The 26,501-nt window shown below is 49.4% G+C and overlaps 2 protein-coding genes across 2 annotated transcripts in view; both read right to left on the bottom strand.

The window, feature by feature from the left end:
• The window catches only part of SIN3B (SIN3 transcription regulator family member B), a 39,258-nt gene extending 29,403 nt beyond the window's left edge, over nucleotides 1-9,855 (bottom strand). The window contains exons 1-4 of the mRNA XM_012664253.1: nucleotides 9,720-9,855; nucleotides 9,368-9,474; nucleotides 7,973-8,126; nucleotides 1,233-1,433 (exon numbers count right to left, since the gene is read on the bottom strand). Of these exons, the coding sequence (XP_012519707.1) occupies nucleotides 1,233-1,433; nucleotides 7,973-8,126; nucleotides 9,368-9,474; nucleotides 9,720-9,827 (570 nt within the window). The 5' untranslated portion in view covers nucleotides 9,828-9,855. The remainder of the gene's footprint in view (nucleotides 1-1,232; nucleotides 1,434-7,972; nucleotides 8,127-9,367; nucleotides 9,475-9,719) is intronic.
• A 7,912-nt stretch (nucleotides 9,856-17,767) lies between these two features.
• Nucleotides 17,768-26,501, bottom strand: part of NWD1 (NACHT and WD repeat domain containing 1) — a 59,543-nt gene continuing 50,809 nt past the window's right edge. The window contains exons 15-18 of the mRNA XM_012664248.1: nucleotides 25,564-25,840; nucleotides 22,472-23,022; nucleotides 19,718-19,823; nucleotides 17,768-18,123 (exon numbers count right to left, since the gene is read on the bottom strand). Coding sequence (XP_012519702.1) covers nucleotides 17,822-18,123; nucleotides 19,718-19,823; nucleotides 22,472-23,022; nucleotides 25,564-25,840 — 1,236 coding nt within the window. The 3' untranslated portion in view covers nucleotides 17,768-17,821. The remainder of the gene's footprint in view (nucleotides 18,124-19,717; nucleotides 19,824-22,471; nucleotides 23,023-25,563; nucleotides 25,841-26,501) is intronic.

The following is a 26,501-nucleotide window of genomic DNA, read 5'->3' as shown; positions in this document are numbered from 1 at the left end:
CACTCCAGCCTGGACAAGAGAGCAAGACCTTACCTCAAAAAAAAAAAAGAAAAGAAAAAAAAAAAAGCAGCATGGGAAATGCCACCTGTAGGTGAGGAGGAGCCTTGTAAGAGACACAGACATTGCTCACCACCAGCCTGCCCACATCTTCCAACTCCCCTGCAGGCTGGCCTGACACCAGCTGTCTGCTCTGGCCCCTGGCCCTTTGCACAGGCTGGTCCTGACACCGAGAGAGGCCACCCTTCCTCCATGCTCATCCGCCTGATGGTCTGACAATTTGTCAAGATTCAACCTGATAGTCCCCTCCCTGACCCACTTCTCCCACACACATCTCTTCTCTCCCACCCGAAGCTCCTCCTGCCACTGGACTGAACAACTATGCGCAGCAACCACTCGTCTCCATCACCACGGCTCCCAGCACTGGGCCAAGGTGCCACCAGTTACGAGGAGCAAAAATAAAGGGCAGTCATATCGCCTAAACAGTAACAAAGTCGTCTTATGAAAAGACAGCATTCTTAGGTTCTTTTTAAATTCCCCTAATGCACGTTCCTAGCAGTTCTTGGGTGCGGAGGTGCACAAAGGGACCAGTTAGAATCGGAACCAAACAGAACTCCGCCAGGTGTTTGTGTTCACAGCAGCGGCATCCGCAGCAGCCGAAAGGCAGACGCAGCCCAGCGTCCGGCGACAGACGGACGGACGAACACAGTGCGGTGCACCCACGAAGTGACTCTCTGTCAGCCTTACAGAGGACGGCAATCCTGCCCCACGCTGCCAGTCAGCTACGTGAAATGAGCCAGTCACAAAAGGACAAACACTGTGTGATTGCATTTGTAACTGGTCCCCAGAGGTGTTAAATTCAGAGAGACGGAAAGTAGAATGGTGGGCGCCGGGGCTGGAGGAGGCAGGAGGGGGAGTGACTGTCCGACGGGGACAGGTTCAGTCTGATGAGACGAAGGGTTCTGGAGACGGGATGGTGGTGATGGTCGTACAACAATGTGAACGTACTTAATGCCACCAAACTGGACACTTCAACATGGTTAAAACGGTGAACTTTATGTATATTTCACTAGAGTAAAAACAAAATCAGTGCCAAAAACCAAAAACAAAAACACCACTAATCAGAATTTTACAGGATTTCCTGAATTCAGACAAGAAAATCTCAGTACCTTCAGTGCCCGATACTGGATGGTTCCACAGACACCCACCAAGAAGCGCGACCTGCGTCCCCTTACCTGGTACGTGTGCAGTATCTCCAGGAAGGACCTGTAGATTTCCGGGTGGTCCAGGAAGCGGGTCTTAATCTTGTTCACGTAGCTGATGGCGTTGTTGAATTCCACGGAGTCTGACTCCAAGGGCACCTGCGGTTTGTCTTCCTTGTACGGCATCTGTTGCTTGAAGTCCTCGGCACAGTCGCCGTGGTTGTGCGCATTTTCCTGACAACAACGAGACAATGAGCTGATGCTGGGAACAGATTGTGAGAAACACCAGGCCCAGCCGCCGTCTGCGCGAGAGCATACAGGCCCCGGCGTGGAGCCAGCTGTTACCAGACGCAGAGAAAGGTTACTCTGGGGGATGGAGGGAGGGGGCGGCCGGGCACACGCCAACAGCGCCTTCCTCAGCGTCCCAGCGTCTGCGAATTCCCGGGTGAGCCTCACTGACTCACCTCCACCCGATCCTGCCCAGTCTACCCCAAGAATACGCAAGTTTAATGAGCTCCTCACACTGTGAAAAATGAGCATGCGGGAGAAATTTACAAGAAATGGATTTTAACCCTTTGCAGAGCCGAGTGCTGGGCTGTGTGTAGAAAGAGTCTCCCCACACCTTCCATGGTCCCATTTCAGCAAGACCGTTTCCAGGTGGGAAACACCTGCTGTCAGCAGCGATGGGGAGGTCAGGATGTATGAAACGGGGCCCTGGAGACTAGGGGGACCCACCGTTCGGGCGGCTGGGGGCTTCAAGGATTCCCAGGACATGTGACTTTCGGCGCCAAGCCCCAGGCCAATCAGAACGAGGTGCAACAGTCACCTGAGAGAAAAGACCGCCCAGCAAGCATGCCCTCTATGTACGTACTTTTCTGCCAATACAAGTAAAAACAGAAAACAAGCATGTCTCCCTCCCATGCACACAGAATCCTATTCATGGCGGGACAGGACCACCCCCCAAAGGAGGTGACGTTCTATTTCTAACCCAGAATTATGCTCCATGTCCGCAGCGCACGCGGGCTGGTTCTTGAGCAGGTCACGGTCCCTCCAGCTCGGCTCCAGGTCTTTGCTTATGCAACACCTCAGTGAGGCTTCTAGAACCATCTTGCACCAAAGTAAAATGACCCCGTCTCCCAGCATTCCTGCAGTTTTCTCCACGGCACCTGTCACCTCCGCCATGTGTAATACAACTTACTCACTCTATTGTCGTCCACCCTCACTAGGCAGCAAACTCCACGAGGGCAGGGATTCCATCTTGCCTGGCGCTGCGTCCCTGGCACCCGGAACGGTGCGGGCAGGCTTCCCCGATTGTCGGGGGTGATCAGGCGAATGGATGAAAGAACAAATGGATTTCTCTCCTGTTTCTGTTGCCCAACATCGCACCTGGCCCTGGTCACTGACCCGAGGAATCTGCCAGGACAGGTGAGGCTGGGCGCGCTGCAGCCGGCAGCTGCAGACCTGTCACCGCAACAGGCACCGCTGCCGGGCTGCAGCGAAGCCGTGCCACGGTGTCTCGGGCACCGTCATCCGGGCGGGTGCTATTAGTCAGCTCAGGCTGCCATAACAAAGTCCCCCAAACTGGGTGGCTTACACAACAGAAATTAATTTTTCTCACAGTTCTGGAGGCCGAGAGTCCAAGATCAAAGTTCTGGCAGGTTCGGGGTCTCTGGGGCCTCTCTCCTTGGCTTACAGATGGCCGCCTTCTTGCCGTGTCCTGACACGGTCGTCTCTCTGTGCATGAGCGTCTCTGGTGTGTGTCCCAATCTCCTCTTCTTGTAAGGACTCCACTCGGATGGGATTAGGGCCCACCCCAATGGCCTTGTTTCGCCTTGATGACCTCTTTAAAGACCCTGTCCAAACACAGTCACATTCCCGAGGTACTGCGGGGTCAGGTCTTCAACATACGCACTTTGGCAGGGGACGCAGTAATAATTCTGCCCAGGACAGTAGCTACAGAGACAAATCCGGAAAGCCTGAGCCCAGGCAGGCAGAGACACACGAGATGCAGAGCAGCCGCAATGCTAAACACCACTTCTCCTCGGCGGGGGGATTTGTTCTAAGAGACTCTGACGATGCTCTTGCCAGTTCTGTCTGCTCAAGCTCAAGCGGTCTGCGTTTGTGTTCCTTCGTGGTGCACAGGTCTGGTGGTGGAAGGAGCTGGCTGAGAGTGTGGGGGGAAGGCTGTGGGCCCACTGGGAGCCCCGCCTCCAGTCCGAGGAGGCATTTTTAAGTCCCCCAAAGCCCCCCTCAGATGCCCTGAAGTGAGCCCCTGTGACAAGATGGAGAACCACCCACCCTCTAGACCAGGGCTCAGCAAAAACGGATGGATATAGTGACAGCACAATCGTCGTGAAAAAGTCTGGCAGTTCCCTCAACAAGCTGAGCACAGAATTACCATCAGATCCAAGAGATCCACGCCGAGGTGTTTAACCAAAAGAACGAAAACAGGTGCTCGAACAAATCCTTCTACGTGACTGTTCACAGCACACTACTCACAGCAGCCAAAAAGGTGGAAACGACCCAGTCATCCACCAGGAGATGGAAGGATAAACAGAATGTGGCCCGCCCGCACAGCGGAACAGCACTCAGCCACAAAAGGAATGGAGCCTGACGCCTGCTACGACGTGGATCAACCCCCAAAACACGGTGCTGAGGGAGAGAAGCCAGACACAAAAGCCACGCAGTGTGTGATTCCACTGATACGAAGTGTCCAGAACAGGCAATTCCACACAGACAGGACGCAGACTGGTGGTTGCCAGGGGCTGCAGGGAAGGGAGAATTAGGAGGTACCGGGCTTGATTTTGGGGTGATGGAAATGTTCTGGAATTGGGGGAGATGGTTGCACAATGTTATGCATATATTAGAAACCACTCAAATTATGGTGTTGAATTTTATGTTATGTGACTATAATCACAATTTTAAAAAAAACGTTTTAAATGTAAATTTTTGAAAAATGTAAAAATCACCAACCACACAAAGCCAAGGTGGCTTTAACCCACGGGCCACAATTTGCCCACCCTGCTCTAAACATTCTGGAACAAGCCCAGTCCTGCCTTTCTCTGCCTGCACATCCTCCCTCTCCTGCTGCTGCGTGGCCATGTCCAGGCAGAGTGAGAAACGCCTCCTGCGCCATGACAAGCCACCCCGAGTGGCCGACGCCTCCACCTGAGCATCCACACACAGCCCCCACCTGGATATTTAAAAGAGGTCTCCAATGGCATCTGTTACACAAGGAGCAGCCCCCAACTGCCTCCCAGGCCTCGATCACCTCACCAGGGGCCACCAGCAGCACCTAGGGAATCAGGCATCCTGGAATCACCCCAGACTCTCAACTTCTCACTGACTCCCGCTGTCCCCCGCCCCCCATCACTACCCAGATCACCCAGGACCCCTCCCTAGCCTCCCAGGGGTCTCCCGACGCCTCATGCCATTCCCAGCACAGCAGCAGGGTTGCCTTCCACAACCCCCCACCAACCCCCACACCCCTGGCTCTCTCTCCCTACCTCCTCTCCTTCATTTCCCAGCCCCACCGGCGTTCTGGCTATTTCCTGTACACACCTACCTGCTCCCACCCTAGGCCCCCACACCCCACCAGGAGTAGCCATCTAAGCACTCCAGACCCAGCCCCTGCCTAGGGCACCTCTGCACGCCCTTCCCTGGCCTGCTGTGTCCTCTCTCTGCCCCGACACTGCTGTCTGTGGGCCACAGCACTGAGGCCCCTCACACGGTCGGCGTCTGCACACCTGTTTTTCATTTGAGTCCCCACTCAGCCGCGTGGGCACCCCAAGAGCTGGTTCTCTGAATAAACCCAGGGCCTACCTTGGAAGAAGAGGTCACCCACTGCCTGCTCCATGAGCAAATAGGACACAAACACAGAACTGACTTGTCGGAAACTGGCTGGGCCTCCCCCAGAGAATAGCAAGGTGCGGGGAGCGGGGGGTCTCCCTTCGCATGTACAGCGGCCACTTATGTTATGAGCTGCACCTTAAGAGTTTCTGTCTCTGTGCAAGCCGGCTCTTGTCTCCCAGGAGACAGGGTCTGCCCTTGAAGAGGACCTGGGAGCCCAGAGTTGCTACTTTCTCACTGACATCCAATTCCTGGGTCTTGCTGTGCTGCTGCCCCAGCAATGTTCTGGAAGGTAGATATGGTTAAGACCAAGACAAGACTTCATCTTAAGGACTCAATGATTTTTAACTTCTCTTCCTAGCTATCTTGCTATTTTGAAATATATTAATATAACCCAGGGTGGTGTAAGAATGACATGGGCTTGGGAGTGGGGGGCTCTCTGCAGAGGTGACGTTATAACTGAGGCCCAAACTACCAGACACAAAATGATGGTGACCCAGGAGGCTGAGGTCCTAGCAAGAGGACGTTCTTCCCTCCAACCTCCCCAGGTCCCTGCTAGCCACACATGCTGTGACGTGTCTGTCTTCCCCTTTATAATTGCATTCTCAACTGGGGGATTCCACCCCCCAGGGACACCTGGCAATACTGGGAGATATTAAAATACTGTCACATCTGGGGGAGGGGTGCTACTGGCATCTGGTGGTAGAGCCAGGGACACTGCTTGAGACCCTGCAGTGCACAGGATGGCCCCCACCAGAAAGAACGTCCCAGCCCCCGAACGGCAACAGTGCTGAGGTTGAGACCTTCCGCACCAAAGGATCCGCAAGGGCTGGGACGCTCTTATTTGCCTTCCTCAGCATCTGACAGCCACTCCTTTGTCTGTAGTTGGCGGGCTTCAGGGTGAAATGAAAAATGGAAAAAAAACCCAAAAAGGCTCTCCTTTACAAGTGAAGCTAGAAAAACCAATAAAAAGAGAATATCACCAGGGCATTTGTGTGTGAGCAGCCCTGTAAGGTTTTCAGGCTACTGTGGCCTCTCAGAGGACTCCAGGAAGCCGAAGGGCCATCTAGGGTCTCCTGTGTGCCTGTCCCGAAGCCACACAAACAGCAGCCCAGACCGCTGGGAAGCAGAGCCGGAAACCTGGTGGGTCCCACAGTACTGGCTGAAACGGAATGGCCTTGCGGGGGCCTGACGGGAACCAACCCCCCAGCTGTGGGAGGAGGCCCTAGAAGTGCCTGCTTCTGGGCCGCAGCAAAACTATGAAGCCCTGCTGAGTAGCTATTAAGTGGGAGTTCTTGTCAAGCCTTTCTCTAAGTCGCTGTCACCTAAGCCACCTAGGGGAGAGGAGACTGCCAGCCGTCCACTGTGCTGGGAACAGCAGGGACGCCGCGGCTATTTAAAGGAAGCGCCAACTCCAAGTCCGACCACAGTGTGGTTCCTGTCGAGATCCAGCCCTGACAGCCGAGCTACTCCCACAGTCAGGGACAGCTGAGAGGCAATTTCCGCATGCAGAGGGCACAACTTATACCTTCCGACTCCGGCGCTTTCTGCGTGAGTGGTGGTAACGATGCCAGCGTCTACCCAGCATTTACACGGCGCTGAGACCCTACAAAGTGCTCTCGCAGATGCTGCTGCCGTGCAGACAAGCTTGGTTCCTCCGCAGCCACGACTGTTGCAGAGATTAGTCTTGCCGAGGCTTTTACAGTCTGGAGGCGCAGGCCCTACATCTGGACCCTGGGGCTCCATTTGCAGACGTGAAATGGAACCTCTTCGGAATTCAGCGGCCACACGCTTCCAAGTTCGCTTTTAAAACTGAGACGGCTTTAATGAGGCAACGTGCTGACGGCAGAGCTTGCCTTATACAGAGAAGCAGCAGCATTTACGCGCAAGCCACCCTCAGGGAGGGACCCGTCATGGCCACGTTACCTTTCGTTGTCCTCTTTCCAAATCCTGGCTCCCTAATTGATCTGGCACTCCGCAATCTCCCCCATCAAAGGAGAGACCTACCAAGTGCTTCCAGCCACAGATTTTCACATCCCTGCTCAAACTGTCAAGGTGGAACTGGAAGAGGTTGAGAGAGCTGGTTCCCTTACACCGATGGTTTGTAACGGGCAATTTTGCCCCCAGGAGACCCCTAGTGATGTCTGGAGATGTTTTTGGCTGTCACAACTGGGTGACGGGCAGTGGGGTGGAGGCCAGGGATGCTTCTAAACATCCCACGATGTACCAGGCAGTCCCCAACAGCAAAGAAGTGTGCACTAAATGGCAATAGCACTGAGGTGGAGAAAAAGACAATGGTCTTATAAAAGTAAAGCTCAAATAAGCTGTCTTTGTCTCAGAGGCTCTGGTGAGCACAAGCAAGAGACTGCAGAAACAGACAGGGTGTTAACCTATCGCCTGGGAAAGAAAGAACCAAAGCCACAAGCCTCAGCAGAGCCAAGGGCCCTGTCAACAATTAAACGAAGCACAGAAAATAAACGGTAAAAATGGCCACTCACGTACGCATCTCAATCACTTTATTATCTCGCTGGCAGTACTGAGAGCCATCAGATGCAGACTAGCACATGCCCGAGTACGAGAGTAGGCCTGCCTGGTCCGCTCCCTGGGGAAGCCTCAAGCCAAGACCTCAGCAACTGTTGATGTGGTTATTTTGACTTACCATAAAATTCTGTGTCAGGAAGATGCCTCCCTGACATCCACTCTTGATTTAAACCTTCCAAACAGATCAACTGGGGAGGCAGAGGCTGCTTGTGTCGGTGTTTTGATCTACTCTGATTTGTGCTAGAAGCGATTAGCATGTCTAGGAAAAGAATGGATTGTAAGTGGCTTTCCAGCAATGACACGAAGGAGACACGTGGCCCGACCTGAGTAGCAGGGTGTGCTGTGTTAAAGTCAAGATCACCTGAACCACTGCAGCAACCTACCTGGCTCGTCAGAGGCGACTGTATGTTTAACTTGCCATTCTTGGGAATGTCTATTCTGTATCCGAGGGGAAGGAAAGCATTGAATCCAACAATGAGGTCAGGGTGCTCGTGAAAGAGCTGTGAGACGCGTCTGATGACTCCAGGAGTATCGATGCTAGAAGAAAGAGGAACGCAAGTGGGCAAAAGGGTCTCAGAGAGCAAATTAAAAACAAAATCTATTCCCGACTCCCTTGATACTGCCACATGATGAGCTGTTCAACTGACAACAAAACAATCTAAATGTGACTCTTGCGGTAGCATCTGCAGACTGTGATCTATTTCCAGAGCGGCTAGGCCTGAGCTCCCTGCGCCCTCCTGAAGAGAACCAGAGAATGTTTACACAGCACAACTCCCTAAAACACTCCAAGCACGTGCACACACGCTCAGTTCTGAAAATGTCAGGAGAGCCGAATGCAAGGCCTGGAACTCCAAGATGTGGCAGGAGGCCAAAGCCCTCTAAGTGATGGGATAAATTCCCTCATTTTGTGTGAATCAGGGACGACTATGACACGGGTTTTGATCTGAGCAACTGATTGCAAAGCATAAATACCAAAGGCCCTTCAAGTGTGGCAACTGCGTAAGAATGTGAGTGATGGGGTCTCCCTCCTGGCTGTGGTCATGGCCCAGGCCTTAGTCAGCCCTGCACCGGTGGAAGGAAATCGGGCCAGCTCCACCACGATCCCTAAGAGGGAGCAGCATGGTTGGTATGTGACCTGCAAAAAATCTAAGAGTCACAGGGTCTGAGTTCTAGTCTCACTTCTGCCACGAAAGTGGGTTTCCTTCTATCTCTAACCCTCCTGATTCTGTGTCTACAAATACAGCTCATGTGTTTTAAATGCTCTCTGAGTGCCAGGTCCCTTACTAAGCGTTTTATGCGCCTTACTTCCAAGCAGGCCTGAGACCAGGGTGAGCCAAGTAAAGCATCTTGGGGACAGGATTTAAGGGAGAGAGGGTGCCAAAAACTCAATCATCAAGACAAATAACATTTGAATGCAGTGCTCAGAAAAAAATCAAAATGAGTCCCCCCAAATCTTCCACGAAGAGGACTTATTTAAAAATCAACATTTTAAACCGAGGCAGGATGTGACTCTGCGTGTGCACTCGCCTCCCCCATCCCTGCCCTCCTTCCAGGAATCCCCACGACAGCTCGACAGCTCAACAAGGTGGGGACTACCCATTCCCATTTTTTGTTGTTGTTTTTTTAGGAGAAGGAGCTGAGGCTCTGAGACGTCCCGACAACCTGCGCAAGGTCACCCGGCTGGGGGAGGAGGGTACAGCAGGATTGGGGGAGCCCACCCCAGTTCGGCCGATTCCGGCCCAGGAGGGACCGGGGGAGGGGAGGAGTTCCGCGGGTACCTCTGGCTTTTGAACTCCTTCATGATCTCCAGGAAGCCGTTGTAGGTGGCAGGATCGCTGCCAAAGCGGATCTTCACCTGGTCCAGGTAGGTGAGGGCGTCCTCCACCTGTGAGGGGGGGGTCCCAGTGGGCCAGGGGTCGCTGGAGGAGGGGACGGGAGGGGCAGCGGGGGTCCCTGGCCGGGAGGGGGACGGGCCGGGCCTCCGGAGGGCCGAGGTGAGAGGTGGGGGGTCGGGGCAACGCAGAGGGGAGGCCGAGGCGGAGGCGGGGCCGGGCGGGGCCCGGGTGAGGGGCGCCCGCCTGCGGGATCCAGAGGACGGGATCCCCGCGGGAGGGCGGAGATGCCACTCACGTGCACCGGAAGCTTCTCGTGGCCCGCGGAGCCCGAGCGACCCCAGCGGGCGCCGCTCAGTCCCCGGCCCGCGGGGCCGCCGCCGCCGCCGCCGCCAGCGTGCGCCATGTTGGAAGTCAGAACTGCGGTCCGCCCCGCCCCCGCCCGAGGGCCGACCACGCACGCGCGTGGCCCGCCCCCGGTGGGTGGGTCCAGGTGACGTCAGAGAACGGGGCGGGGCTCTTTGAGGGACTCCTTAGATCCCCAATTGGAATCATAACTAGTGATTGATCCAGCAACCAAAATCTGCCGCCTGCTCGTGTCCGGCCCCTCAAGCTCAGAGTGATTTTTACGTTTACATGGTTGGGGGAAAAAATCCAAAGGAGAAGAATATTTCGTGACGTGTGAAAATTCTATGAAATGCACATTTCAGTGTTTCTAAATAAAGTTTTATTGGCAGGCACACAGACACGCCCATTCGTTTACCTGGCTGCTTTTGCTCTGCAGAGGCAGAGTGAGTAGCTGTGAAAGAGCCAGAGACCAGCAGAGCCTGATATATTTGCCATCTGGCCTTTTATGGGATAAATTTATGCATCTCGGCTTTGAGGAGTTAATGTGACAATTGGGAGTGTGTGCACACAGCACCCTAATACAGGCCCCCACGCAGTGATTTTTTGCTAAATGGCCTTTGACTTAGTCCCACTCCTCCTAGCTCTACTTCCCTAGCTTTGACACTGTTACTTCCCAACTGGACCAGTTCAGGAGCCTGGTACTTTCCCAGCCCTGGTACTTTCAAGAACTCGTGTCATTCCATCACTGCTTCCAAACCTCCAAGGACATCCTGTTTCTCAGGAGATGAAATCTAAGCACCTGCATTGCAGCCCATCAGACTTTGCCCTTCTGAACCTTTTCTTGCAGGATTTTCTACGCAAGCAAACTGCCCTGTATTCATGCAGAACCTCCTGCTGCATTGCCTGACCAGGCTGGTGGCTTCCTGGCCTCAAGCACGTATGTGAAGAGGTGCAGGAAAGTTGAGAGTAAATTAGCATCAAGGGCATCGTTTACCAGGCACTATGCTAGGCGTAGGGAATAGAATGGTGACAACTAACATGAACTTGGAACTCAGAACTTCCAGTCTTTCTGGGGATAGACAGATAGGAATCAAGTAATCTCACAAATGTAAAGTTTCAAGTGTAACATACACTTCAAAGGGAAGGTATAAAGGTAACAGTTACTAAATCCCTGTTACTATGGCTGTGTAACAAATCAGCCCAAGATTGAGTAGCTTCAGATGACAGCAACAACATTTATTTCACTCTCCAATCTGCAATTGGGGCAGGCTTGGCAGAAATAGCTTATCCCTGGTGGCTTTGGTGTCAGCTGGGGTGACTCATAAGGCTGGGGGCTGGAATCATTTGAATGTTTGTTCACACACTTCCTGTCATCTGCTCCTGGCTATAGGCTGAGACCTTTCCTGGAGCTGTTGCCTGGAACATGTACATATGGCCCCTCCCCACCTGCCAGGCACCCTCGGCTTCCTCACTACGTGGCTGCTAGGTTCCAAGAACAACCGTCCTGAGAGTGAGTTAGCCAGGTGAATATCATATTGCCCTTTCTTTTTCTGTTCGTTTGTTTATAGAGATGGGGGTCTCATCGTCTTGCCCAGGTCAGCCTTGAACTCCTGGACTCAAGTGATCCTCCCACCTCAGCCTCTCAAGGAGCTGGGACTACAGACACACACCACTGTGTCCGGTTCCTATATTACTTTTTCTGACCCAGCCTCGGAAGTAACACAGAATCATTTCCATTGCATTCTGTCCATAAAGGCTGTTACAAAGTCCCTCCCAAATTCAAGAGGAGGGCAACCTGGGGAGTGGCCAGGTTCCAGAATAGCCTGTGGGACAGGAAATATGCTATGCCTATTTTTGGAAAATATCACCTGCCATCTAGGGGACTTAACCCAGTCTAGGAGGCTTCCCAGAGGAGGTGATATTCTAGCTGAGGTCTGAAGTTTGTATAGGTATTCACCATAAGAAAATTCGTAAACAGCTGTGACTGTTTATGGTAGGAGGGAGCATGGCACATTTGAAGAATGTAAAGAGAAAAAAAAAAAAAAAACTAGTTCCCCAGACTGCAGAGAGGGAAGGAAAGTAAGAGAGCGCAAGATAACCGTGAGCAACCAGGAGGGGCAGACGACGCAGCACGTTATGGGACTTAAGGCTTTGGAGCTTAGCATTAGTGCTGGTGGAAACAGCACCTGGGTTTTGAGTTAAGGAAGCTGTACAATCAGGTTTGCATTTGAAAGTGATCACTCCGGCTGCTCTGCAGGGAAGCGATTGGAGGGGACCCAGGGAAGGTGTAGGGAGGCGGTTTCATCATTTAGGCAAAGGACAAGGGAGGCTTAGACCAGGATGGGAGCGGCAGTGGAAGGGAGAGATATTTAGAAGGCAAAACACGGAGGATTCATGGCTCCCAGCCCAGAAAGGGATATTCCTGTATGGACAGCAGTGAAGGCAACCTGAACCCTTTGTGGCCACCAGACATCTGGACAGCCCAATTCACACTGAAGCCTCCCGTTAGTCACTGTCTTTGAGGGCCAACAGGATTGTCGCACAATCCCCGCTCCCTCCATGGAGTGTGGATGCTATTCAAATTTGAAGGATCACTTTCAGTTTTTTCTCAAATAGTCAGATAAAACCTTCACTCGTTTGGGGAACAGCCAACCTGGGGCATGTGTGTGCACATGTGAGCATGTATGTACATGTGTGTATGCGCACCTGTGTACATGTTCATTATGAGGAAAACAATACACATACATTTTAAAATTCTTTATTTGTTTTTTGTTTTTTTTTTTTTTTTTAGAGACAGGATCTCACTTTGTTGCGAAGGCTGGAAATTCTTATTTTTATCAAACATAAAAAGTTGCTACATTATATTTTTTTGTTTGCTATTCTCACCTACACAGATTAAATTGGAAAGAGTTGACGATTTAGATAGACCAGCTTTGGAATGCAGATTTCTTTACCATTTGTCAAATGAAGTGACTTCAAGGCAAGGTTCTTAGGTAGGTCTCTCACGGGATAGTATTTTGCCAAGGTTAAAAAGCCAGGTGGGTGCAGTGGCTCACGCCTGTAATCCTAGCACTCTGGGAGGCCGAGGCAGGAGTTCAGGAACTCCCGACTGAGGTGAGGAGTTCGAGACCAGCCTGAGCAACAGCGAGACCCTGTCTATTCTAAAAAATAGAAGAAATTAGCCAGGCGTGGTGGCTTGCACCTGTAGTCCCAGCTACTTGGGAGGCTGAGGCAGGAGGATCGCCTGAGCGCAGGAGTTTGAGGTTGCAGTGAGCTATGATGATGCCACTGCACTCTAGCTCAGGTGACAGAGCAAGACTCTGTCTCAAAAAAAAAAAGACAAAATCAGAAGATCCTATTTTGGATTACTTGCATCTTCCCAGTGGCAAACTTTACGACCCAAATGTCTGAAGCCCAGAATTGTGTGTTATGGTGGCAAAATTCTAAGGTGGGTTCCAAGATGCCCACTCCCCAGTACTCATGCCTCTGATGCCCTGCCCTGGGGTTGTGAACGGGACCTGGGCCTATGACGGAAGTCACCCTGTGATTAGGCTACCCTAGCTGGCAAAGGGGAGGGGATTTTGCAGGTATATTTAAGATGCCAAATGAGTTGGTTTTGAGTTAATCAGAGGGGAGATTACTCTGGGTGAGGCTGACTTAATCAGGGACATCATTTAAAAGATTATTTGAGTCAGGTACTGGTATCTGTAGTCCCAGCTACTCAGGAGGCTGAGATGGGAGGATCACTTGAGGCCAGAAGTTGAAGACCAGCTTAGGCAATATAGAGAGACCCTGTCTCTAAAAAAAAAAAAACAAAACAAAACACTCTGAGGTCAGCAACTGGAAGTGGCAGAGAAATGCAAACCTCCTAGCCTTGAAAGAGGAACCAGCTGTTTTCAAAAACTGCCCATGGAGAGAGGCAGCCGAGGTCCACACTCCTCCTGCTTGGAGGAACTCAACTCTGCCAACAGTCTGAAGGAGCCTGGATGAAGTCTCTGAGTGTCTCCATGAGAACCCAATCCGGCTGACACCTTGTGAGGCCCCGAACAAAGAATGGAGTTCCACCATGCTCAGACTCCTGATCCACAGAAATTATAAGATAATAAGCGGATGTTATTTTAAGCTGCTAAATTTGTGTTAATTTGTTTTGCAGCAATAGAGAATGAATACAGCTATGACGTATCCTTGTCAAAAATGTCTACCCTGTGTGTGATAAGGACGTGTCAATGTAGGTTCATCCATTGCGACAACTGTACCACTCTGGTGAGGAATGTTGATGATGGGGGAGGATGCGCATTTGTGGGGGCCGGGTGCATATGGCAAACTTCTGTACCTTCCCCTCAATTTTGCTATAAACCTAAAACTGCTCAAAACATAAAATAAAATTTAAGCCGGGTGTGGTGGCATGCACCTGTAACCCCAGCTACTTGGAACACTAAGGTGGGAGGGTCATGTAAGCCCAGGAGTTCAAGGCCAGCCTGAGCAACATAGCAAGACCCCATGTCTTAAAAAAAAACAACAACAACAAACTAAGATCCATTAAAAAAAACTGTTTACCCTAAATCTAATCAAGTCTTAAGGCTTAGCACAATTTTTTGGTAAAGGGACAGATTGTAAATATCTGTGGCTTTGGGGCCATACATTCTTTGTCACAATGACTCAACCCTGCTGTTGTAGCATGGATGCAGTTGCAGGCAATATCTAAATAAACAAGCATGGTTGTGTTCCAATAAAACTTTATTTACAAAAATAGGCCAGGCATGGTAGCACATGTCTATAATCCCAGCACTTTAGGAGGCCAAGGGGGGGAAGGATCCCTTGAGGCCAGGAGTTTAAGACCAGCCTAGGCAACATAGCAAGACCCCCGTCTCTAAAAAATTTTTTTAAATTAGCCAGGTGTGGTAGCCTGCACCTGTAGTCCCAGCTACTCGGGAGGCTGAGGCAGGAGGATCACTTGAGCCCCGGAGTTCAAGGCTGCAGTGAGCAATGATTGTGCCACTGCACTCCAGCCTCGGTGACAACATGAGGCCCTGTCTCCGAAAAAAAAGGTGGCAGAACTGCAGGCTGTAGATTGTTGACCCCTGTTCTAGAATATGTGAGGAGGGTGAGGCAGGTTCCCAAAAGTGCAGGGTCAGATCCCAACTTTATATAAAATGTTGATATTTTCTTCATCATTCATTTTTAAATTAATCTGATTTTTTAAAAACTGATAATAAATTTCTAATAAATAGTAAATGTTCATTCATTGTCCTTATATTGCAACTTTGCTGTAGGTTTAAACATTTTCACAAAGGAAAAAGTTGAGATAAAGAGATAAATACAAAGTCTCTAGAATTATTTTTCTTTTTTTAGAGATAGGCTGGTCTCAAACTTCTGGCCTCAAACAATCCTCCTACCTCAGCCTCCCAAATAGTCCCAAGGGACTACAGATTCGAGCCACCATGCCCAGCCAAAGTCTCCAGGATTTAATATAAATCCATTCTTGCTGGAACTAGATGGGCTGTGTATTTCAATTGCCTTGGGACAGTTCAGTATATTTCTGTTGTCCAGGAGTAATTGTTAAAAGTGTTCTAGTTTGGATGACAAGTTTTGTGGTTATGTTTAGCGACAAGAGTATAAGGTGGGGATTGAAATAACCACATTCTCATCCTGGCTGTGCCGTGGCTGGGAGACCTTAGGCAAACCAATCCTCTTAAAGCACAGTGGTTGTCAAACATTCAGAGCACGCAAACTCTTTCTCAAATGGAAACTCACTGCAAAACCCCCAATGTAAGAAATAATTTGGAGGAGCATTTTATTAGTAAAAATTTCTTTCCGATGTTCAAATTAGGATGTACATACCAAGCAATTGATTCTCACTGAGGCTGTCGAGATGGACACAGAAATTTTAAACCAGAAATTGTAGATGAAATGTTCCTCTGTCTCTCAGTATCCACTTTGTTTCTGCTTTGGGTAAATCTCTGACTCACCGAGAAGTTGGGGAAAAGAGTAGCCTTTTTTCTTTTCTTTCTTTCTTTCTTTTTCTTTATTCTTTCTTTTTAGAGACAGGGTCTTGCTACGTCACTGAGGCTGGAGTACAGTGGCACCATCATAGCTCACTGTAAATCGAACTCCTAGGCTCAAACGATCCTCCTGCCTCAGGTTCCCAAGTAGCTGGGGCTACAGGCATGTGCCACCATGTGCCACTAATTTTTTAACTTTCTGTAGAGACAGGAGGATCTTGCTATGCCACCCAGGCTGGTCTTGAACTCCAGACCTCAAGCAATCCTCCCCCATCAGCCTTCTGGAGTGTTGGGATTATAGGTGTGAGCCACTGCACCCAGCCAAGTAGGTATTTTATTCAAGGGCTCTCTTCACAACCTTAAGAGGCCTCTTAAATGGAGATGGCAGGGGAATCCTAAATTAGTCATCTCCAATGACTTAAAACCAGCTTCCCAATGTCTCTGAGCATGCACTTTAAAATTACAGTTTAAAATATTTTTTTAATGGAATTTAATGCTCATGTTTGCAGAACTGCCGAAGCCTGCCTTGGAACCCTGATTTGGGAAACAAATGAATGAGCTAGTCAGTAGGGTCTCATTGAGCTCAAAAGCCTCTGTTTCTAAGGTTGCTTTTGCTGAAACTCTGTCTGGAATTCAACAAAAGGGAGAAGGAACAGCACCTCGAAGGTTTGGACTCTCCTATCATTATAGCAAAAGCCCCAGAAGCAAGTGGGAATTTTAGAAAGCGGTGAGCAAAGAAAAAAGATCCATTTACGTGGAATGAAAACAGTTCGACTGTTGAACTTGCACAAGGCAGATGGTCCAAAAGTGAAGCAGAGATACGTCAGCAGCTCTTTCTGTCGACTTCCAAGAGCCTCCAGTTTTTAAGATTAAAAAAGCGTCTTCATCCTGAAAGTTTGGAAGTCCGGGAAGAGGGATGGGAGAACTATAACATGGCTATTGTTTTAATGCCAGCTTGAATCATGAAGTCAGCTCCTCAACCAAAGACATACAGGCCAAATACACCTATATAGATATAAATTTGAGCCAATTGCCCACTTTAAAACATGGGAATGTTTTTGCATAAAAGTCTGCATTTCTGGCTTTGCTTATGACAACAGGAAGATCCGACAATAGGCTTGTTTTGTCATGTTGATTCTGGGCTACTGTCAGGGTGCCTGTGCCCACCCTAGACACAACCTGTGCCCTCCATGTGTCCAGAGCCTCCATCCCTTCCTGCTGCTCACCTAGGTGCATGGAAATCATCTGGATGATTCACTAGCCTCTGGGAGCATTTGAGGCTGCCACCTGTGGAATAGATGGTTGTGCTTCCGAGACTAAAATTAGAATAAAGTGGTCCAAAAAGGATTGGGACAAAAGGGTCCTGGCTCTTAGAGCCCTTGAATCTTGGGCCTGTGACCTGGAGCAAATCCCAGGTAACTCTGCAAGGCTCCATTTCATCATCTGTAAAATGGATGCAGAAACTCCTGCCCTCCCTAAAGTATGGGCTGTGATGACGATCAGATGACAGAACCAGGTGCTTTATAGACCGATCCTCATCAGTGGTTTAGTCTGTCTCACACTCATCCATCCCCCCTTTACCTGGTACCAGCGCCCCAGTTTGCCTCCCAGGAATACTGTCTTTCATTCTCAGTCTACATGATTGGGTGGTGTCATCTCCAACCTCAGCCCCAATGGTGGACACTGGGTCTATCCAGCCAAGTGGAGTGCTACATTGTCCCAGAGATAATCACTGGTTCAGAGTACGAACCAACTGGGGCCAAGAGAGTTGAGGCCAGGGCTTTGGTTCAAAATGTGGGAAAGGGAAGCCCTCTTTTCTACTGAACTTGGAGAAAGCAGCATGTTGGCCACCATGTTGCTAACCTGGGGGTGGAAGATCTGAGACTAAAACCAACAATGAGGAAACAATAGAAAGATGGGAAGAGATGATGTCTGAGTCAAATAATCTGAGGTTTTGGGTCCAGGTATACACCAGCAAATACATTCTCTTTGCTTCAACCAGATTAAATGAGACTAACTCATTGGAGCCCCATGTCCCCACAGGGGGTTTCTATACAATCAGGCAGACTTGTGAGCGTTTGTTTGATTTGGATTCATTTTCCTGGGTACTTTCTGATCCCAAGTCCTGGGGTGCTCCTGCACCTGCAGCCAGCTCTTCTCTCTGCCTGGATTTGACCATCCACACTGCCTTCTTGAAGTTCTTGAGAGGGTCTTGCTGCGAGGCTCTTGACGAAGGGCACTGGAAACGCTCTCGGATGAGATAACCATGTCTGGTAGGGGCAATGAAGCCATTGGAGGTTGGAATGATTCTGTTTACCACAGCATGGACAAACTGGACAGCCAGCAGGGTGCCTGTGAGGGTGAAGAGCAGGGCAAAAATGAGAAAAGTGGGGTGCATAGGTCCAATCCTACACATTCTAGAGTTGGCTGCATGGGGTCAAATTTTTGCTCTAACCCTGACTAACTTAGTCATGACATTTAGAGGGACTCTTAGAGTCCTTCTTGCTTTATCTGCAAAATGAGAATGATAACAGAACCTACATGCCCAGGGGAATTTTGAAGATTTAAAGACATCATACTTCTAAGGTGCTAAGTATAGGATTTTGGCCCACAGTGAGCTCAGTAAATATTATTGTTGAAGGGAGAAGAAAGAGAGGTTGTGGACCTGCCCAGGATGAGCTTTTAAGGCCACAATCCTCAGACCTTACCCACTGAACCATCTGTGACGTTTTTACCAGCTATCTTTACTAATGTATTAGACTACAATGTATTCAACCACAATGTTTTAGATTAATGTAATAGATTATAATGTATCAGATTACAATGTATTAGGCTCTACCTAATATTCTCTTAGCAGCTAACTTGCTTTGTGACCTTGAGTAAGTCCACTTCTCCGTTTGTCAAAAGAAAATAGCAATGATACTTATCCCCCACCAGGGTCATCAGGGTTCAGAGAGGTAATAAATGATTAGAGTCTTCTCTATAGGAGACAGTGCAAGAAAGTGACAAAGGTGAGCACTGGAATCAGGCAGATGAGCTTCAAACCTCAGCCTACCAGTTACTCACTGTGTGACCTTGGGCAAGTCATCCAGCCTCAAAAATTGAGAGCCTCAATTTTTGCTCTGTAAAATGGGGATGAATGTTGAATTAAATGATTCAGGGATTATACCCAGTATACAATATAACTCTTGCTTATATGACCTTGGCATAATATTGAACAGAGTAAGCAACAAGGGGATTTTCAAAGTCGTTGGTCTTAAAACAGGCTGCCCCTAACATTTATAGGGCCTGGGTAAAGAGAATAAATTGAGATCCACATCCTATAAGATAAAATGTGGAAATGCTGCAGATCTAGTGAATAAACTGTTAAGTAAAATACTCTCTATCTTCCTACATTGATGAAGGTATCTTCGGAACAACCTGGAAGGCTGGGATCAGATTGAGAATTCTTGGGCTCTTAAGAGTTTAGTACTGGAATGTAGCAATGTGGGAGAGCCAGTACCTGCTGTTTGTGACTTGGCCCCCTTCTATTCCCACTTTTCCCAGTTTTATCCCACACTGTAGGGCCCTCACATATATAGATATGAACCCTCCACTCCAGCCCAGACATCTGAACTCTATCCACACCACCCCATGGCTACCTCCCGAGCCTAGGGGTGCACACACCAGAGACACTGTCTACCCTCAGAAGGATTACACTACAGAAGAAGCCTGTGTGTGCCCTAAAGAGGGCTCGAGGCCATGGGGGGAGGGTGTTCTGGAGTTCCACAGCATCAGTCTAGAAGAGAGGTTGTGAGCCCATCCCCTTGGCTTTAAGACACCTCCCTAAGCTGAGGACCCCAGCTAGTTGAGGACGGAACAGGGCACTCTAATACCTAGGACTGAGGACAGAGCCCTCTCTCTTCAGATCGAAGCTCAGTCCTGCTCTAAAAGCAAAACAACTCACCATCCAACACACTCCAGACAATGATGGAGCGATCCTTTAAGCCTGCAAACACGTACTTGTCATCCTTGGAGAAGCAAGCGCATTGGACCCCTCTGCAGTAAGAGCTCTGTTGAAAATAGACAGTGTGATCCTGATTCCAGACTGAAACACCCAGGAGATCAGCTCCAAGGAGCCAGGCTTTTTTTTTTTTTCTTTTTTTGAGACAGAGTCTCACTGTTGCCCCTGGCAGAGTGCAGTGGTGTCATGGTAGCTCACTGCAACCTCGAACTCCTGGGTTCAAACAATCCTCCTGCCTCAGCCTCCCAAGTAGCTGGGACTACAGACGCACACCACCATGCCCAGCTGATTTTTCTGTTTTTTCGTAGAGACGGGGTCTCCCTCTTGCTCAGGCTGGTCTCAAACGTCTGACCTCAAATGATCCTCCTGCCTTGGCCTCCCAGAGTGCTAGGATTGCAGGCGTGAGCCACCGTGCCTGGCCAGGAGCCAGCCTTTGAAGCGCCCCACAGGGGAAGGATCAAGTGAAAACCTGGAGAGATGGGTAGCACAGCATTCTCAGGAGCAAGGCACACCCCCATGGAGATTGGATTGAACGGTTCAGAGACAGTTTGCACTGGAGAGTGGGAATTATAGGATTCAACTTCTTAAATGACCTTGGTTATACAAACATTAGCTACGATTGTATTTAATTAAAAGCTATGTGCTAAAATAAATAAATAAATAAAAGCTATATGCTATATGCAGTGTGGCATCCCAGATTAGATCCCAGAACAGAAGAAGGCAATGAGTTGAAAAACTGGTAAGATTCTAAATAACGTCTATAGTTTAGTTGATAGTATTGTTCCCACATTAATTTCTTAGCTTTAACAACAACACTATAGTTACATAAGATGTTAACATCAGGGAAGGTGGGTGAAGAAGGTACTTTGTATTATTTTTGCAACTTTTCTGTAAATCTAAAATTATTCTAAAATTAAGCTGATTTAAAAACAAAGCTGTGTGTATTTAACTGTTGTGTTGAAATTTCCTATCTCAGCAAGGCAAAATACTTACATCCCAGACTTGGCAGTGGCTCCATAAAAACAAATAAGTCAGGTGGGACAAATATCTTTTAAGATGAAACTATCAATATGTGTTCTCTCTCTCTCTATCTCTTTTTTAAGAGACAGGGTCATACTCTGCGGGTCAGGCTGGAGTCCAGTGGCTCATAGCTCACTGAGTAGCTAGGACTATAGATGCGTGCCACCACACCTAGCTAATTTTTTTTTAATTTTATAGAGAGGGGGGTCTTGCTACATTGCCCAGGCTGATCTCAAATTCCTGGCCTCAAGCAATTCTCCTGCCTTGGCCTCCCAAGTAGCTGGGATTACAGACATGAGCCACCACACCCCGCCATTCCGTTCTCTTTGTTACAGTATCAACTCCCTATGTTTATTAACAATTTTTACATATTGCAACCTAACATATGACCTCAGTTCTCCATCTGAAAAACTGGAACAATAACACCAACCCTACGAGAGTGTTGTAAGGATTAAATTATATAATGATAGTATGACATATATTATATATTATATTGCATCGATATATAAATATATAAAATGTAATATACTCTTAAGAATAATATCGATACAAAAAATGGTAATAGTGCCTTATAATAGGACCCTAAGACACTTTGCCAGTTTCCCTCCTCAGAGTCTTTGCAGCTGCTGTTCCTTCTGCCCAGAATGCTGTTCCACTACACTTGCACAGCTTTCTTACACAGCAGCCCTCACCTCTATCCACCCACTTTACTTTGCTGTATTTTCCTTCAAATCCCTTATTACTCTCTAACCCATCATGTATTTGTTGCTTTGTTTTTATTTCACCAACATTTATTGAGCACCAAGGAAATGTCAGGAGCTCTCTTAGGGACAGAGGATACCTCAGTGAGCAGAACACAGAAAACCCTAGTGGGTCTCTCCCACGAGAAAGTGGCTCCAAGACTTGGGACAGTGTCTCCCCTGGTCACAGCTGCCTCCTTGGTACTAGAAAGGGGCCAGGCAGAGGTGGTGCAATAAATATCAGTGGAATGAAAGGACAGCAAAGAACCAGGGTGAGAAGAGTGAGTCAGCGGTATTTTGTTCTTCTTGGATTTTTGGCACTCCTTTTGGGTTTTTAAAAAAATATTGCATCAAGGCTGAGTGGGGTGGCATGGTGGGCCACGCACCGTGAAGCTCATCTCAAATTTCCACTTGCATGCCTGCAGGTCCCAGAGTCCCAGCACTTTGGGAGGCTGAGGCAGGAAAATCGCTTGAGGCCAGGAGTTCAAGACCAGCCTGGGCAAACACAGCGAAATCCCATCTCTACAAAAAAATTTTTAAAAACTGGGAGCAGGGGACAAGGGCAACACAACCTAAATATTTGCCTGTAGTCCCAGCTACTCAGGAGGCTGAGGCAGGAGGATTACTTGAGGCCAGAAGTTCAAGGCTGCAGTGAGCTATGATGATGCCACTGCACTCCAGCCTGGGTGACAGAGTGAGACCCTGTCTCTAAACTAACTAACTAAACAAATAAATATTGCATTAAAATATTGTTTATCTGCATTGCTGAGTTTTTTGGTACCTCCTTAAACTTTGCTCCCAAGGCAAGTGCCTCAGTTTCCTCATCCTCGTTGCACCCTGGTCCCCCTGCCCCAGCCGTGCGCTTAATAAACAATCGCTGTTTATTGGTTTTCCAAAGCCAAGATCTAGCGGGACCGGGGTGTGGCGGGCCACGCACCGTGTAGCTCATCTCGAATTTCCACTTGCAGCCCTGCAGGTCCCAGAGACACAGCAAGTCTTCCTCGGACCCACTGACCGCCAGCCGCTCCTCGTGGCTGACCTCCACGCAGGAGACTCGGCTCCTGTGCGCCTCCAAGGGGAACACCTTGGAATTTGCGCACTCATAGAGGAAGAGGTCGCCGTTCATCATGCCGTAGACCACGCGGTAGTCACGCAGCACGGCCACGCTGGATATGGTCTCGGGCAGCTGGGTGTAAAAGGTGTATGTTGGCCCATCGATGACTGGACAGGGGTCCCCGGGGCTGATGTCCAGGACCAGGACAATGTTGTCATAGGCAATGGCCAAATGGTCCTCGGCCTTGCTCAAGGACATGCAGTTGATGGCTTTCTGGGCCTCGGGAGGGGGGATGCACATCACATCCTGCCGGGAATTCAGGGGGAACACCAGGACAGTCCCTGAAACAAGGCCAGTAAAAAGGAGCTTGGACTGCTCAGCAACCTCTAGACACCTGATCTCATTGGAAGTGTCCAGGACGTCTTGTTCCTCACCTGCCAGGGGAGAAGACCACATTGAGAACTGATCATAGAGGTTCCCTGGTTTTCCTATTTTTTTTACATTTATTTTATTTTTTAGAGATAAGGATCTTGCTCTGTTGCCCAGGCTGGAATGCAGTGGTGTCATCATAGCTCACTGCAGCCTTGAATTCCTGGCCTCAAGCGATCCTCCTGCCTCGGCCTCCTGAATAGCTGGGACTACAGGCACATGCTTCCATGGCTGTCTAAATTTTTCTATTTTTAGTAGACACGGGGTCTCGCTCTTGCTCAGTCTGGTCTCAAACTCCTGACCTCAAACGATCCTCCTGCCTCGGCCTCCCAGTGTGCTAGGATTATAGGCAGGCCATAAGCCACCCTGCCATGCCAATCTGAGCTGTTTAAAATGTAAAACATCATCTCAGGCCCCTGCTTAACCCTCAGCAATGGAGGGTGCTGGGGAGTGGGGTGTGAATCCTGGCTTCCACAACCCTCGGGACATAATACAAACTCTTTTCTGCTGTCCTCAAGGCTTTACGTGACCTCTCAGATCTCATCCTAAACTTTTCCTTTACAGACGTCTTCTGCAAAGGGCTAGGAAATAAATATTTTTGGCTCATGAGCCCCATGCACTCAGTTACAATCTTTCCACCCTGCAGCCAGACACAGATAGCATGTAAACAAATGCATGCTTCCGGCTTTGGCCCTCGGGCTGCAGCGTGCAGACCCCCACCTCATTGGCCACCACTCTCCATTGCTTTATGTCCTACTCTGCTCCCCAACTAGCAGACAAGCGCCTTGAGAATAATAACCTTGTCTGACTTGTGCACTGCCAACCCCTCAGAGCCTAGGCTAGTGGGTTGACGCTTAAAGCATATCTGTCTGGGCCGGGTGCGGTGGCTCACGCCTATAATCCCAGCACTTTGGGAGGCCAGGGCAGGAGGATTGCTTGAGCCCAGGAGTTCAAGACCAGCCTGGGCAATAATGAGACTCCTTCTCTATTAAAAACAAAAAACCTAAAAAAATTAGCCCAGCATGGTGGTACACACCTGTAGTCCCAGCTACTCAGGAGGCTGAGGCCAGAGGATCACTTGAGCAGAGGAGTTTGAGGCTGCAGCGAGCTATGATGATGCCACTGCACTCCAGCCTGGGCAACAGAGTGAGACCCTGTCTCAAAAAAAAAAAAAGAAAAAGAGGCCCCAGGGACTCCTTTGTCACCTTCTGCCATGTGAGGACAGAGCAACAGATGGCCGTCCATGAGCCAGGAAGCGGGCCCTCACCCGATGCCGGACCTGTCTGCACCTTGATCTTGGACTTCCCAGCCTCCACAACCATGAGAAATGAATTTCTGTTCTTCATAAGCCAGTCTATGCTGTTCCATTGTAGCAGCCTGAATGGACCCAGGCAGTGGCGCCATTTGCCTTCTAGGGCTCCCATGGGATTCCAGCCAAGCTCACATCCTTGCTCTGCCCGCCCCCTGCCCCAGCCTCCTTCCCTCACCCGCTTTCAACACCCCTCCATGCATCACTTGTGCAAATATCCTCATCACAGGCCCAGCTTCTAGGGAACATGAACTAAAACAGGGATTGGGCAGCCAGATTACCAATTGCTTTCCAGGGGAAATATGTAAAATCAAATCCTGTTTTCAATTGGTGACTTTCAACCTGCCTAGAGTGATGGGGGTGTTATGGATTGAACCTTCGTGTCCCCCGCTCTCAAATTTCTAGATTGAAATCCTCACCCCCAATGGGCTAGCATCAGGAGATGAGGCCTGTCTTAGTCCGTTTGTGTTGCTATAAAAGAATACCTGAGGCTGGCATAAATATATACCTGAGGCTCTTTATAAAGAAAGGATGGTTTATTTGGCTCACGGATCTGCAGGCGCCAGTGTCTGCTTCTGATGAAGGCCTTGGGAAGCTTCCACTCGTGGTGGAAGGTGAAGAGAAGCTGGCGTGTGCAGAGATCACACGGCGAGAGGGGAGGGGAGAGGGCAGAGGGGGAGAGAGGAAGAGATGGGGGAGGTGCCAGGCTCTTTTAACAACCACCTCTCATGGGAACTAACAGAGCAAGAACTCGATCACCCCCCACCCAGGGAGGGCATTCATCTATTCCTCAGGGATCCCCCCATGACTCAAACACCTCCCACTAGGCCCCACCTCCAACACTGGGGATCAAATTTCAACATGAGGTTTGGGGGAAAAACATTCAAACTATAGCAAGGACTTTGGGAAGTGATTAGGCTGAGGGGTGGGGCCCTCACGCACGGGATTAGTGCCCTTCTAAGAAGATGCCCAAGAGCTTGCTTGCGCGCGCTCTCTCTCTCTCTCTGCAGACACAATGTGAAGACGGCCACCTATGAATGAGGAAACGGGCCCTCACCAGACAGCAGACCTGCCAGCACCTCGATCCTTAACTTCGCAGCCTCGGGAGCCGTGAGCAATAAATGTCCATTGCTTAAGCCACCCGGTCTACGGTACTTCGCTACAGCAGCCTAAACCCACTAAGACAGACGGCTTCAGTTGTGACCCGCACACACGACCATACTTATATCTCACAAACCTTCTGCCAAGTCCCAAATGGTGACTTTGTTTTTGTCCCCAATTTTGGGGAAGTAGACGTAGCTTCCGTTGTGGGACACCGCAGTGAGGCCAGTGCGGTCCAGAAAGGGGGCAGATTCCTGGGGTTTCTGAGCATCGGCAAGATCCCAGACTTTGAAAGATGAGGACTGCCAGGAAGCAGATGCCACCAAAGCCCCACCCCGGGCCAGCAGGCTCACAGGGGCCCCGACGCCTTCGAGGACGTGCAGCAGGGTGCCCTGTTCCGACAGACTCCACACCTGAGGATAGAGACAGGAGGGCAGATGCGACGTCTTCCTGACACAACTGCAGCTTGGAAATAGGCTTTATGAAGCCCATTTATCCACTTATGATGAATTTTTAGGCTGTGGCTCAAGGGACTTCACATCTCCCCACCCCCTTAAAATTCCTCACGCCTCACTGGTCAGCTACAGTAGCGGTTCCCAAAGCATGTCCTGGGGAACCCCTGGAGGGTACCCCTGGATGCTTTTAGGGGGTCTGCAATATCAAAACTATGTTCATAATAATTCTTTTTTTTTCTTTTTTTTGTTGATAATGATTCTAAGATATTATTTGCCTTTTTCACTCTCTTCCTCTAAGTAAGTGGTGGAGTTTTCAGAAGCTACATGATGTGATATCACACCAAATATGAGCATGCAGAATCAAACATGAGAGTCTGTCTTCTAACAAGCCAAACATTAAAGAGATTTGCAAAAATGTAAAACATTACCACTCTTGGCATAAATTTTTCTTTTGGTTTTAAGAAACGTAGGGTTTTTTTTTTTTTTAAATAAAAGTATGTTATTGCACTCTGGGAGGCCGAGGCGGGAGGATTGTTTGAGCTCGGGAGTTCGAGACCAGCCTGAGCAAGAGCGAGACCCCGTCTCTACCAAAAATAGAAAGAAATTAACTGGACAGCTA

The sequence above is a fragment of the Propithecus coquereli genome, unplaced genomic scaffold, assembly GCF_000956105.1.
Source record: "Propithecus coquereli isolate 6110/MARCELLA unplaced genomic scaffold, Pcoq_1.0 Scaffold877, whole genome shotgun sequence".
Taxonomy (NCBI): Eukaryota; Metazoa; Chordata; class Mammalia; order Primates; family Indriidae; genus Propithecus; species Propithecus coquereli.
Note: the sequence above shows the minus strand (reverse complement) of the source record. Positions and strands in the feature narration are given on the sequence as shown.